This window comes from Thamnophis elegans, chromosome 9 (assembly GCF_009769535.1).
Source record: "Thamnophis elegans isolate rThaEle1 chromosome 9, rThaEle1.pri, whole genome shotgun sequence".
Lineage (NCBI taxonomy): Eukaryota > Metazoa > Chordata > Lepidosauria > Squamata > Colubridae > Thamnophis > Thamnophis elegans.
The window spans coordinates 11,053,839-11,068,348 of NC_045549.1; the positions used below are offsets into that span (position 1 = coordinate 11,053,839).

The 14,510-nt window shown below is 44.9% G+C and overlaps 1 protein-coding gene across 7 annotated transcripts in view; it reads right to left on the minus strand.

Annotated features, from left to right (window-relative positions):
- SEC31A (SEC31 homolog A, COPII coat complex component) overlaps positions 1-14,510 on the minus strand; it is a 76,549-nt gene that overhangs the window by 44,111 nt on the left and 17,928 nt on the right. For all 7 annotated transcript variants that reach the window (XM_032223930.1, XM_032223926.1, XM_032223931.1 and 4 more), the window contains exons 7-16: positions 12,423-12,565; positions 11,794-11,893; positions 10,957-11,118; positions 9,568-9,720; positions 8,357-8,587; positions 7,643-7,717; positions 6,609-6,659; positions 4,128-4,205; positions 3,235-3,301; positions 2,417-2,595 (exon numbers count right to left, since the gene is read on the minus strand). In XM_032223930.1, coding sequence (XP_032079821.1) covers positions 2,417-2,595; positions 3,235-3,301; positions 4,128-4,205; positions 6,609-6,659; positions 7,643-7,717; positions 8,357-8,587; positions 9,568-9,720; positions 10,957-11,118; positions 11,794-11,893; positions 12,423-12,565 — 1,239 coding nt within the window. The remainder of the gene's footprint in view (positions 1-2,416; positions 2,596-3,234; positions 3,302-4,127; positions 4,206-6,608; positions 6,660-7,642; positions 7,718-8,356; positions 8,588-9,567; positions 9,721-10,956; positions 11,119-11,793; positions 11,894-12,422; positions 12,566-14,510) is intronic.

The following is a 14,510-nucleotide window of genomic DNA, read 5'->3' on the forward strand; positions in this document are numbered from 1 at the left end:
CCATCCTTGGCTTCCATTGCAGGCTACTCAGTCCCGGGGCATATGGAAAGCTTCTGTAGAACTTGGTTCACACCAGATTGTATTATGCTATGCATGAATCGGTAGGTCAGAGATCCACTGAAATCATGACAATCACAATCATGACTAACTCAAGTCCTCCTGATCTTGACAGGTCTACCCGAGGAATGACCAACTCTGGAACCAACGTTGATACTTGCTTCATCTGTTGCCACAGTATAAGCACTCCTCGACTTACAACCACAAATTTCTGTTGATGAGACAGTTAAGTGAGTTTTGCTCCATTTTATGTCCCTTTCTTCAGTTGTTAAGTGAATCGCTGCAGTTGTTATGTTAGTCACCTGGCTGCTAAGTCAATCTGGCTTCCCCATTGACTTGGCATGCCAGAAGGTCGCAAAAAGGGGAGCACAGGACACTGTGCTCTCCAGGACAAGCCGTTGACAAGCATCCAAATTTTGATCACGTGACCAAGGGTGTGTGTGGGCTGCGACAGTCATAAGTATGAAAACCAGTCATAAGTCACTTTTTCGAGTGCCACTGTAAATTTCAACGGTCACTAACTGAACTATTGTAAGCTGAGGACTATCTATATTTTGAGGGAAGTAGAACAAAAGGGTCAGGCTTTCTATACCAGTGGTCCGTGGACCACTGGTGATCCTGTGAGAAAATTTCGGTGGTCTGCAGAAAAATTATCTGCATTTTTTATACTGCACTAAATACTATTTATCTTTTTTTTAAAAAATTGTACTACTGGTCCATGGGATTTAAAATTATGAATTTAGTGGTCCCTGAGATCCGAAAGGTTGGGTATCCCTGTTCTATACCAAAACCCCGTCTTATTTTCACAGAACCTCGACCGAATGGAGACATTAAATATTGATTCTCATGAAGCATGAATGAGTCAGATCTTGGCATCCATCCAGAGTCTGGGAAGTGGATTTATCTTTTGCTCATCTCTGAGGTATGCTTTAAAATTCAGCTGCCATACTCTCTTATTACACAGTATACCTGTTTGAAAGAAATGTCTTTTTTCCTTTTCTCCTTGTAATACTACCTCACACTGGACATCAAGTGTTGAGTCCAATCGGATCTTCGCATTTTTCCATGGCTTATGCTGACGTATAGCAGAGGTCCCCAAACTTGGCAACTTTTAAGAGTTGTGGACTTCAGCTCCCAGAATTCTCCAGTCAGCATAGCTGGCTGGAGTATTCTGGGAGTTGAAGTCCACAAGTCTTAACGTTGCCAAGTTTGGGAACCCCTGACGTATAGCAATAGCACCTAGATCAGCGGTCAGCAACCCACGGCTCCCGAGCCGCATGTGGCTCTTCCATCCCTCTGCAGCAGCTCCCTGTCACTTTTCGGTGCCAAAATTTTGAGAAGACCTTCCGGTTTTTTTGGGGTGGGGGGGTGGGAGGAGCACCGCATGCCAGGAAGAGTCTCTGTGGCAAGGGGCGGGTTTTCTGGTCGGGTCCACAATTAATAGGGCTTTTGGTTAGGACAGGTAGATGAAAAAGGACACTGCACTAGGAGGAGACTGTATGGTGGGGGAACGGGACTTCCGGTTGGCTCCAGAATGGAATGGGAGGCTTCCAGTTAGGACCTTTGTGGCTCTTTGAATGTTTAAGGTTGCCGACCTGTGACCTAGACTTATATACCGCTTCACAGTGCTTTCCAGCCCTCTCTAAGCAGTTTACAGAGTCAGCCTATCACCGCCCAACAATTTAGGTCCTCATTTGACCCACCTGGGAAGGACGGAAGACTGAGTCAACCTTGAGCCTGGTGAGATTTGAACTGCCAAACTGCAAGCAGCTGGCAGGCAGCAGAAGTAGCCTGCAGTACTTCACTCTAACCACTGCGCCACCATGGCGGTACAGGTAGTTCTCAACTTACAACAGTTTGTTTAGAGACCGTTCGAAGTTACAATGGCACTGAAAAAAATGACTTGTGACCATTTTCCATAATTATGACCGTTGCAACATTTCCATGGTCACGTGATCAAAATTCAGGCGCTTGGCAACTGACTCCTATTTATGACCGTTGCACTGGCCCGGGGACACGTGATCCTCTTTTGCGACCTTCTTATAAGCAAAGTCAATGGGGGAGCCAGATTTACTTAAGAACTGCGTTACTGACTTGACAACTGCAGTGATTCACTTAACGGACGTAAAGAAAGGGACGTCAAATGGAGTTAAAAAATCTCTTTTTAACAAATAAAAATGATGTGTCCTTTTGTAAATACATATCTGCTTAGCTATTCTCTGAATTGCCCAAGGGTTTGAAAGGGGGGGGATAAGAAGAGGAGGAGGAGGAGGAGGAGGAGGAGGAGGAGGGAGTTAATCATAAGGTTTGCCAATCTGTAAGTTTTATCCTTGCTTCCAATTGAAAAAGTTCCACCTACCCTGGTAATTTTGCCTTTTGTTTTTGCAAAATATTTCTTCTGCGTCTTGGATAAGAGTTCCTGGCCACCAGCTATAGCAAGAATAATGGCGTCAGCCATGCGATTGTCGTACAGGCAGAGGTCCACGGCGCTTTCAAAGTTCCCCGTCAGCAAAGCTTGAGTGATCAAACCATCAATGTCTGCATGAAGGAGAGCAAATACACACAGATAATGCTCATCACCATAATCTTATAATCAAAATGTACTGTGTTTCCCCGAAAATATGGCATATCCTGAAAATAAGGCCATGCCAGATTTTTGGGGTGGGGAAAAATATAAGCCCTCCCCTGAAAATAAGCCCCTTGGATAACAAACCCCACCCTCTGGCCAGGCAGAGCGCCACTCACTGATCTAGCGGTATTCCGAAGGTGCCATTCATGGGAGCCTTGGGGGGGGGGGGCGCGCTTGCGCAGCTTGGCGCCTTTGAAATACTGGTAGGTCGGTGAGTAGCGCTCTGCCCGGCTGGAGAGGGGGGTTTGCCGGGCGGATGCTCGTGAGCGTGGTCACCTCATGGCTGCTGTGTTGCGCTGTTGTGACAGCGTAACACAGCCGTTCGCCCCTGAGGCTATGCCAGGCTCTTTGGGAGCCCGCTAACAAGAGAGCTGCCGCCTGGCAACCCCAAAACAATAAGCCCCCCCTTCCCCCGATAATAAGGCCAAGGCCATATTTTGGAGGCCTATAGAAAATAAGACCCTGTCTTATTTTTGGAGAAACAGAAAATTAACTCCGTTTGGTAACCTGAGACTTTACGGAAGACGTATATATGTATATATATTTACCTCCGGTGACAGAAATGTTAAAGGTTTCACTGATGGGTTGCAGTGAATCAATCTCAGCGTTTTTGCTCTGGAAGGGGAAAAACAATGCAGCTTAATATATTTTTCAGGACATGTTATTTAAATGCATTCTAATCACAACGTGCTTTATAACGAGAGGCATTGTGGCAGAGCTGCACTGAAATGAAAACTACCACTTAACAATAATTTATTTTATCCTACTCACTACAATGAGAAATGGTGTATTTACATTTTCACTCCTCTGATCATTCATCTTGGGAATGAACACTATGGAACTAATTAAGCAAATAGGCATAGGTCAAATATGGCTAAACTCTGAAGGTAATTTGAATACCATCTCAGTTTAAAGACAGTCCCACGATACAGATAGGCCTCGACTTATGACCACAATTGAGCCCAACCTTTCTGTTGTTAAGTGAGACATTTATGGAGCTTTTCCCCATTGTACGACCTTTCTCGGCACAGCTGTTAAGTGAATCGCTGCAGTTGTTACGGGCTAGTAACGCGCTTCTTAAGGGACAATGGCTTCCCCATTCACTTTGCTTGACAGAAGGTCGCAAAAGGGGATCGCGTGATCCTGGCAACCGTCATAAATATGAGTCAGCTTCCAAGCGCCTGAACTTTGATTACACGGCCGTGGGGATGCTTCAGCCAGTGGTGTGAAAAACAGTCATAGGTTCACTTATTTCAGGGCTGTAGTAACTTTAAACGGTCACTCAATAAACTGTTGTAAGTCAAGGACTCCCTGTATAGCCCCGAGGACATGAGATACCCACAGAAGCAAACAGATTAGTTGTGAATCCATGCAAAATCACTCACATTCATTACCCGCGTGAGTCAGTTTGCATTTTTTAGCACAAAAGTGGGGTGAATACCTCTGGCAACAGCTGGTCCTTAACAGCAAGACCCTCTCCAACATCAGGCTGTGCAAGCGGATCAGGTTCCTCGTGAGCCTTTCTCACCGATACGAAGAGGAAGTTTGAAAGATTAAAGCAAAGAAACCAACTCCTTAACCAATGCAAATAGCCCCCAAATAGCCCCAAAAAGTCTCCAAAAAAGTGTCATGTTAGTAAACCTAGAGTTAGAGCAACAAGGAGGAGAACCCGATTCTTTTTTCTTTCTTGCAACATTTCCCTTTCTGAAGAATCCAAAGATCGACTGCTTGATAAAATAATTACAGGAGAATTCAACCCACACCGACAGAGCAGGAAAGTAAGGAAGTGTAGCAGAAACCATAGTTAGGTTTGCTCCCAGGATATGTCCAAATATTCTCCTTGGGGGTAATTATTAGTAGTCACTAGCGTAGGGCAATGATGGGGAACCTTTTTGGCACCGAGCACATGCATGTGTGTTTCTCTGGGCTGCAACCAGGAAGAGGAGCTGCCCACAGGGCATGTGCGCACCAGCAAATAAACTTTGGGTTTCCTGCATGCGCATGTGCACCAGCCGGCAAGTCTTCCGGTTACTGCCGCACATGTGCACACACCGATCAGCTGACAGGCGCGCAAGCTCACGCCGGAAAAGAGACGACCAGCTCTTCCGGGTTTCCGGCATTGCCACACACAGAAAGCCCAGCTGATCAGCACATGCGCATGCATGGCAGAAACCTGGAAGAGGAACAGGCGACATCATGCCTGCCGGGTGACATGGCTGTGCATACCACTTCGGGCATGCATGCCATAGGTTCGCCATCACAGGCATAGGGCACTGTTACATTAACCAGGAGACCACAAGGCTAGTGCAGAGTAGTAGTTTGGCTTTCCAAGATGCCAGCCCTGTCGTAGGACACCCAGACGCACTTCCGAGGTGCGCCATAGGAAGGCGAGTTGGCTTCACCCCAGAGAGAAAGGCAACTGGCAGTGTTACCCAAGGCCTCCTCCTTTGTAGGAGCTGCCTTGCCAATAGGCGCTGCAACTGGGAAGGTTCAGAGCTGTCAGGAATCTGATTACCTGCACAGAGCATCAGCTCGTCTCCCAACCAAAGTGGTACCTAGCATGTTTCCCCAAAAGTAAGACCTGGGTTGTTGTTTTTTGGCTCGAAAATAAGCACTAGGACTTATTTTCAGGGGATGTCTTTTTTTTATGTACAGGAGGCGGTGAGCATGGAGGCCAATGGGAGCGGGAATGCTGCTATTGCCGGACCAACCCTCTCTGTCTCACCATGTGCTTGCCCGTAGCCACAACAGGCCAAGCTCTCAGCGTGCCCTGGCGTCAGCTGGTCCTGCCTGCTGTCCCTGCTGCTACTGGGACACTGGAGCTCGGATCCCCCTCTCATGCACAGATTTGGCCACTGGAATCACACTGAGAGGGTGGTAAAGGGCCAAGCCTCCATGAGGTGACGGGAAGGGAAGGAGCTGTTGTGTTAAGGGCCGACTCAGGGACTGCTTCCTGTGTTTGTCAGGGGACACATGGTTGGGCTGCGCAGGAGGCAGAGGGCATGTGCGCGGGGCACTCAAATTGCATTTTGAGGGTTGGTGCACCCCATTTTGGGCCTGGAAGGCCTCCTGCACCAACCTGGAAGCCAAAATGGGCAAGGAGGAATGGGGCGCATGCACGGGGACACACACATTGCATTTTGGGATTGTACACTTTTTGAGCACTCGGCACCAAAAAGGTTAGCCATCACCGACCTATTCTATCTTGTCTGTCTGTCTGTCTGTCTGTCTATCTATCTAAGGAAAAAAAATAGGATTTAACATAAATACAAAGCAAAAAAAATATATTGAAATCAAGCACTCTGCAGAAAGAGAAACCATGCTTTAAAAGGAGAAAGTTAGACTATGGCTGCAGAGGAATGAGGAAGAAATACTTTGGAATGAAACCGGGAGTCAAACTGGGATTGAAGGAGGTGTACAAAGGAGAACAGCAAGGGGATGCCCAGCTCAGCTTGTGGCAGTGTTTAGCTTCTGCCGAGGATAAGCAATAAAAACTGTAGTTTTGTAATCCTTTGAGGTGATTCGTGTTGCTGATGGGCCTGTGCATACCCAGTGCGTAAGAAAAAAGAAAAGGAAGAATAGAATAGAATAACAGAACAGAATAACAGAATTGGAAGGGACGTTGGAGGTCTTCTAGTCCAACCCCATTTAGGCAGGAAACCCTACACCACTTCAAACAGAGAGTTTGTCATAGTTTACTTTAGAGTAAAACTAGCAAATTGCAATGAACACTGAGTCTTCCACACATCCCCTTGTAGAGATCAGTGTTTTCCATTAATGGGTATTGCATTGTCGGGATTTTAAATTCTTATTTTTCACTATATAAGCACTGGGCTGCAATAAAGTCAAAGTGAAAAGGTGCTACTTTCCAAGTTTTATCATTTTTTTAAAAAGTTGCAGTGGATTATCTTTTTTTTTTTACCTCATCTTGATCTCTGCCCTGAGGACTCTCCTTAGCAAGAGTTGAAGTAATCTAAGGAAAATAAAACAAATGGCGTAACACTTATTTTGGAGAATGAAGCTTCTTTAAAAAAAAAAAACCAGGCAAAAGGATGAAATATTTTCAATTTATCTGAAGTCAGACCTTAAGCGATGATCCCGAAACGATATAAATACTAAAACTGTTGTGATATTTTTTCCTTCTTCCCTCATCCATCTATCCTCGTGTGTTACCGTATTTTTCAGACTATAAGATGCACCGGAGTATAAGATACACCATGATTTTGAAGAGGTAATTTTTAAAAAAAAGTTTTTGCACTCTGCAGGCCTCTTTTTTTTGGGGGGGGAGGTGTGTCATACTCCAAAAAATACGGTAGTTGACCCAGGTGAGTGATATATTCAAGCAAGAAACGTCCCTATTATTCAAATACTCTATACCTGTCTTTTTCAACCTGAGTCCACTGCAAATTGAGATGGAAGCAAAAAAAGAACAACACAACCATCTTTTTTGAGCTGTGCGCACTGCATACTCCTGGCATTAGCAGAAATGGGAATTTTTACGTGCTGCAACTTGGGTGCCCACTTGTTGTAAATGTTGAAAAGTGTCGGTTGTGTAGGTTAGAGATGAATTGTATTGTTTTTCTGTGTTTTGCAATTTTTAGGCAGAGATACCCTAAAACCCCAAATTATTTCAAAAGTTCTTCCAGGGTTAAAAAAAAAAGTTGGGGAAAGGCTGATTTAGACTATGAAACTATCAGCAAAAAAGAGAGGATGATATTTCATGCAATTACTAGGAATTTCATAAATTTATTAATTCCTAGAAATTCCTGAGCATTTTATTAATCAGAGAGCAGGCTATTTTAAGATTATTGAGAGGTGAAAGGCCTTTAATTCTTGCCATATCTATTTTCTACCCATAGCCCTATGACTTCTTTCAAACCAAACCCAAAAAGGCAATTAATGGATGACAAATATTTTTTAATGTAGTCCTTAAAAATATAACATGGCAACGCTTACCTTCTGTCCCAGGCTATCTTTTTTGTACCCCAAGAGTTCCAAATATTTGCCACGGGAGTCTTCCTCAAAATGCACCTTAAAAAATAAAAAAAGGAAAATTAAAGAATGCATTTGAGAGACTGGCTAGTTTTTGCCTTCTTCCTGCATTCACAATGCAAGACACCTATGCCAAACAATCACTATACATTATGGTAAAATTTAAATGACCCGTAGCTATGAAACTCTGTAGCAAAGCAATTGAAGTGAAGGAAAAGGGACAGCAGAGGGCAACAGAATCAGCTCTACATGGGGAAAAATGGTAGAGAAATGAAAGCTAATTGGATTTATTTTCTTTCTTCTTCACTTACTCTTCTTCCAGAAATTTGTGAGTAGTTTTGTCAAAAGAGTTTTGCCAAAACCTAAAAGTACGATCCGGTTTTTGGCAAAACCCCTCATAAAACACTGCCACATGGACGTGGGATGCAGCACTTGTGTTCGTTGGTGCGCCCCCTTAGGGGGCTGGCGCGACCACTGGATCTTTGAATCTGGGTCGTTTTAAGTAGATCCAAAATAGGTCCGTTATAACTCAGAATGCTTGGTAAGCAATGGGTCATAAGTTGAGAACTGCCAAGCATTCTGGGGCCCATATGGATCCAAAAATATTTCCCACTTTGGATCTGACTACTGCATAAAGTGAGCGAGAGATTCTGAACGCAATCAACCCTGAAAAACCACCTTGAGGAATGACCACACGTTCCTCTCGAAGTCATTTTTGGCTACATCGATTTTCTTCTGACAGTAGCTGACGAAGGCTTCGGCCTGAACCGCTTCCTGCAGCTGGTTGGACCGGTTCAAGAATTCCTTCTCGGTGACAACTTGACTAACGTAGACGTGGTAGTGTTGTTGAGGATGTTCTCCTTGCTGTTGAGTCTTGCTGTTCTCAAAAGTAACCAGCCTCCCGCCAAACTGGAATTAAAGCAATCAGTGGTATTGTTATCCATCCCTGCTCGTACGAGACAGTTTGAAAGCAAGTCCTTTTTGGTGCTCAGTATGATTTGTGCGGAATTGCAACAGTCTGCCTCACAAGGAGTTGGCAATATTATACACAATTGTGAATACTACATATGAAACCAACACTCTTAGGACAGACATAGGCAGCCCCTTTTGGTCTAGGGGGGGTCACACCCTCAGTTTATTTACCGTATTTTTCTAAGACGCACCAGAGTATAAAACACCCCAAGATTTTGAAGAGGCAAATTAAAAAAAAAAAGTTTTTGCACTCTGCAGACCTCCCAAAAAGGGCCCATTTTTTGCAAAAATATGTCCTTCTTCCCCCCAAAAAGGGCACGAATAGCCTTTAGGAGGCTTATAGACTGCTCCTGGGGGGTGAGCCCCCCACCCCAAATGAGCAAAAAATGTTCCTTTTTTCACAGAAACTGCCTGTTTTTTGTCAAAAAAAGGGCATGCATAGCTTTTAGGAGGCTTATAGAGTGCTCCTGGGGGCTGGAGGGGGCAAAATTGAGCAAAAACCGACCGATTTTTCACTCACATCTGCCCTCCCCAGCCCCCAGGAGCATTCTATAAACCTCCTAAAAGCTATGCATGGCCATTTTGGTGAAGGGGGCGGGATTTTGGGAGGCAAAAAAATTGCTGTATTCAGTGTATAAGACGCACCCAGATTTTCACCCTCTTTTTTGAGGGAAAAAGGTGCATCTTATACTCCGGAAAATACGGTAGGTCATACAATTCCAATTAAACACACACAAATATTGAATTAAAACTGATCTTCAGCCATTTCTGAAGTTAGGAATATTCCAAGAGGGTAAAATACAATCATAAATTCAACAAGAGTTGAACAAGTAAGGCAAAATTTAAATCATAAATATTTGGTGGAGCTGCTGTTAGGTACACTGCCTCTTTCTTTGATCTAAACAGCAGGGACTTACGGAAAAAGATGCTCCCACGGGTCGACGGATCCACTTGGGTGGTTTCTTCAGAGGGAGAACTGTGCTCTGCGGGGTGGTCTGTTGTGGGAGCTGCAACGGAGGAAGGGGTTGCCCCGTTCCAAAGGGATCAAGATTGCCGAAAGACGAGGAGAGCTTTTGAAAACGGAAGAGAAAGAGGGAATTATTCCTTGATCTTTATCTCAATCCAATTCCAGGGCAAACTTTTTTGTGTCAGAATCTGTTTGCCATTTATCAAAAGTGCCTTCTGTGTTTGTTTTTAAAATCAAAGCATGATAAGTGTCAGAATATTCATGAACTGGCAGAGACATGGTAATAAGGTCAGCCAATGAATAGGCATAGCAACTAAGTCATGAGGGAGCTGAGAAAGCAAGGAGCCTGGCTTAGGCTTAGCTTAACTGCCCTGTATAGAGGCTCTTTGTCTGTATAAAGCTGTGAACTCTGAACTGAAACCAATCTCTCCTCTGCCTGTGTTTTGCATGTAACTACCACCACGTTGGAGAATCCACTATTGGTATTGTACATTTATCCATGTGTTATTATGTACCGTATTTTTCAGAGTATAAGACACACCAAGATTTTGAAGAGGCAATTTTTTTTTAAAAAAAAAAGTTTTTGCACTCTGCAAACCTCCCAAAAATGGCCCGTTTTTCGCAAAAACGGGCCTGTTCCCCCCCCCCCCAAAAGGCATGCATAGCCTTTAGGGGGCTTGTAGAGTGTTCCTGGGGGTGGGGGGTGGGGCAAAATAGAGCAAAAACCGGCCTGTTTTTCACTCATTTCTGCCTTCCCCAGCCCCCAGCTCTCTGAAACCCTTCTACAGGCTCTGCATGGCTATTTTGGGGAAGAGGTCGGGGTTTGGGGAGGCAAAAATGTTGTATTCAGTGTATAAGATGCACCCAGATTTGCAGCCTCTTTTTTGAGGGAAAAAGGTGCATTTTTTACTCCGAAAAATACGGTATATAAAGAAGTTAATGAATCCTGTTGAATCAGTCGTGTGTGTGTGCTTTCTCGATTTGATTTTTGCAACAAACTCTGACAGTTAGGTAAGGATTGCAGCAATGTTTCTCAACTTTTAAGATGTCTGGACTTCAACTCCCAGAATTCCCCAGCCAGCTGGGAGCTGAAGTCCATATATATCTTAAAGTTGCCACAATTGAGGAGCAGTGGATTAGGGGATGAAAAAATGAACACAGCCAAAGAACCAATAGTACTGGATCTGTTCCTCCTTGGCAGGTGGACATTTAAAGACTCATTGAGAAACCAAGAACACGGAGTTCTGAAACAGCCAAAATTTGCAATCGTTTATTTTTATGCGTTTCATCGTAAACTATAAAACCTACCTTGGCCCCATTTTTTTTTAAAATGAGATACCTTGTCCGCTTGTTTCTGCCGCAGGCTATCCGTGCTTCCTCCCATGATTGAGTAAACACTGATTCGTCCATCAAAAGAAGCAGCAGAGAGAAGGGCAGGATTCCTGGGACACCACTGCACATCAAAGCACCACTGGGTAGAGGTAGGAAGTTCATACAACACCTGTGGCCAGCAGAAAGGAAGAAAGACAACTATTATGGCTGCCAAAACGAACAACCTGCAAAACTGGTCAGTATACAGTATCAATCTATCGCGAGCAAGATGGAGAATTATATTCTCCTGCCAACTCCAAGCCTCCATCGCATCTTCGCACACCCTCCCTGGCCCTGCGGTGCACCCTCCCCAACCCCTCCCCCCTCAGCTCCTTTCCTGTTTGCTGATAAGCTGCAAGGGATTGGCGATTTCCTGCTGGCTTCCCCATTGACTTGGTTGTTGAAACCTTTCAAGAGGTAGCCACACCTAACAACCATGAGATTCAGTTAACAATGTATTTACTATCACTGGATTTTAAAAGGAACCCGGTATTTTATTGTTTATTGTTTCATTAATTTATACAGCTGATGAAATAGAGGTCCCAGGAGGCTGCTGGGAAGCCAAAATGGCAGCACGGGGGAGGGTTTGTCCGTGCATGTGCAGGAAGGCAGGGGGAGCGTGCAGGGTCGCGCATGCATGCGTGGGGGAGCATGGGGGGGTCATCCACGCATTGCATTATGGGCATGCCCGTGCGGAGGTGCTTTTAGCACGTGACAGCAAAAAGGTTAGCCATCACTGGTATATACTGACACCTTTTTTTTTATTTCGTAATATTTAGTTTAAATATTACTTAAATGCAAATACCTCTCCTGTGTTTGGATTGGAACAAAGGATTTTAGAATCTTTGCCACAGCTCAGCAGGAGTTCAGGATCTGCCATACTCCAAGCAATTGTCAAAATACCTCTGTGTAAAAAATAAATAAATAAATAAATCAAAAGCTTATCAGGCTAGCCAAACACTGCAAATATGTGAACTGAGATCAATGGGACATTAACATTTGAAAAAGAGGAAATGATTAGAATAAAAGGGCTATTATCATTAACCAAACTGGAAAACAATCAACCGAAATGCTTAAAAGTCCCCCCCCCTTTTTTCCTTTTGCCTCAAATAAAATAAAATCTTATTCTGAATGCTGATCAAAAATGTGTATCTCCAATCATCTGCTTCCAATCCTATACGTTTATTTTCCAGCGTGATTTAATCATTGTTTTGCCAACATCTTTGCATGAAAATCTGTCCATATATTTTGCTGTAACACAGGTGTGTCCAAACTTGGGAACTTTTAAGACTTGTGGACTTCAACTCCCAGAATTCCCCAGCCAGCCACAAGTCTTAAAGTTCCCAGGTTTGGACACCCCTGCTGTAACATCTCCACCAGTCTTTCTAGCCCCCCCCCCCCAACACACACACATCAAAGCTGTATTTTATGCACCTTGCATGGTTTTCAAGAACACGAAGAGGAGAAGATGCAAATCTGAGATCCCATATCTGGATTACAGGTAGCCGGTCATCTTCTGACGCCAGAACCATTTGCGTAGCAACCTCCGGGTGCCATTCCAGCCCTGAGCAATGCATCTGAAATGGTATAAATAATGTTCATTTAAAAACAACAACAACAACCCTGTAATCCTTTGCATTGGGGTGGAGTTGAGGTGACCGAATGGAGCTACGCGTTTACTGGCCAGATGCCCTTCCTGATGCCTGTGTGGAGTTCGCAGCAGTATTTTTTCTTTGTGCCAGGGAGAGAAATATCTGTTGCTACCTAGGATCGATCTCACAGCCTCCTGATTGTGAGGGCAAGAGCTCCATCTCTAGGCCACCATGCCTATAAATGTAAAAGAAAACTACTTCTCTTTTACAAGCTCTTTGTAAAAGAGTACATGACTTTTCTTCCTAGTGTAGCATCCTAATAATTTTCAATACTTTTCCTTGTTTAGAAAAACATGTTCAACGTGTAGTTGATTGCAACAACTGCAAGGGCAGCAATCCACATGTAGAATGTGAAAATCTCTAATAGATGCTCATACACTTAACAAGCCCAAAATTAATCTGTAAGATGGAGAGGTTAGGCCAGGGGTTTCAAGCTGGTGGCCTGTGGCCCAATGCGTCATGTGCAGGCCACGCCCACTCCAGCTCCGTAAATGGGAGAAATGTCATGAAACGTCGCATGACGACAATGTGACGCGGCGAGTTTGACACCAGTGGGTTAGGCACACCTCCTAGCCCAGTTATATCTAACCTTTTTGGCGCTGAATGCTGAAAGTGTACACATCTGCCCATAATGCAATGCGTGCGTGCCCCACCCCCAGGTGTGCGCGCATGACACACCCCATGTGCACCCTGCCCCCGCCGCATGTGACCCCCCCCACATGCACGTGTGTCTCACGCATGCGTGGCAGAGACCCGAAAACCATCTGGCTGGTGGGAGGCACAAGCGCATGCGCGGTGAAACTGAGTTGGGATGACGGCTAACGTGGCCACAGAAAGGGCTCTGCGTGCCACCTGTGATACGTGTGCCATAGCTTTGCCAGTACGTCCTAGCCACATACCATAAATGAATATGCTACACTCTATCTACATGTGGCTTCATGTATAGGATGTTCTCAAGTACTGAAAAAACCAGGCAGGGGTGAGGAGGTTGGAGAATGCAAGGATTACGCAATCTGCACTGTATGGAACTGTTACTTCCATAACAGTTATTTTACATTGGTGACAAAGGATAGCAATTTGCATTTATTCCCTACGAAAGGTAATGATAATCTGGCCAAGCAGCCGACTGAATATTTTTTTTTAATTCAACATATCTTTTAAAAATCTTTACATGTATTGCTGTTGCTTTAATAAATGGGAGAAAAGGGTTTAGGTTTAGGTTTCGTTTTATTTATATGCCGCCCTATTCCCAGCGGGACTCAGGGCGACGCACAAATCCAAGGAGGGAAAGGGAAACACAAGAACTATAAATACAAGGCATTTCAAAATAACCAACAGCCACACGAATCAAGAGGGGGAGGGAACTCATCAACCCCAGGCCTGCTGACACAGCCAGGTTTTAACCGCTTTCCGGAAGGCCTGGAGAGAGGTGAGGGTACGAATCTCTGCGGGGAGTTCGTTCCAAAGGGCCGGAGCTGCCACAGAGAAGGCCCTCCCCCGGGTAGTAGCCAGATGACATTGGCTGGTAGACGGAACCCGGAGGAGGCCCGCCCTGTGCGATCTAATGGGTCTTTGGAAGGTAATTGGCAGCAGGCGGTCTCTCAAGTAGCCAGGTCCAATACCATGAAGGGCTTTATAAGTGACGACTAGCACCTTGAAGCGTATCCGGAGACCAATCGGTAACCAGTGCAGCTCGCGGAGGATAGGTGTAACGTGGGTGTACCGAGGTGCACCCACGATCGCTCGCGCGGCTGCATTCTGGATGAGCTGAAGTCTCCGAATGCTCTTCAAGGGCTGCCCCATGTAGAGCGCACTGCAGTAGTCCAGTCTTGAGGGGGGGAAAGGGGAAAAAAGAGATAAAAAAGAAAAA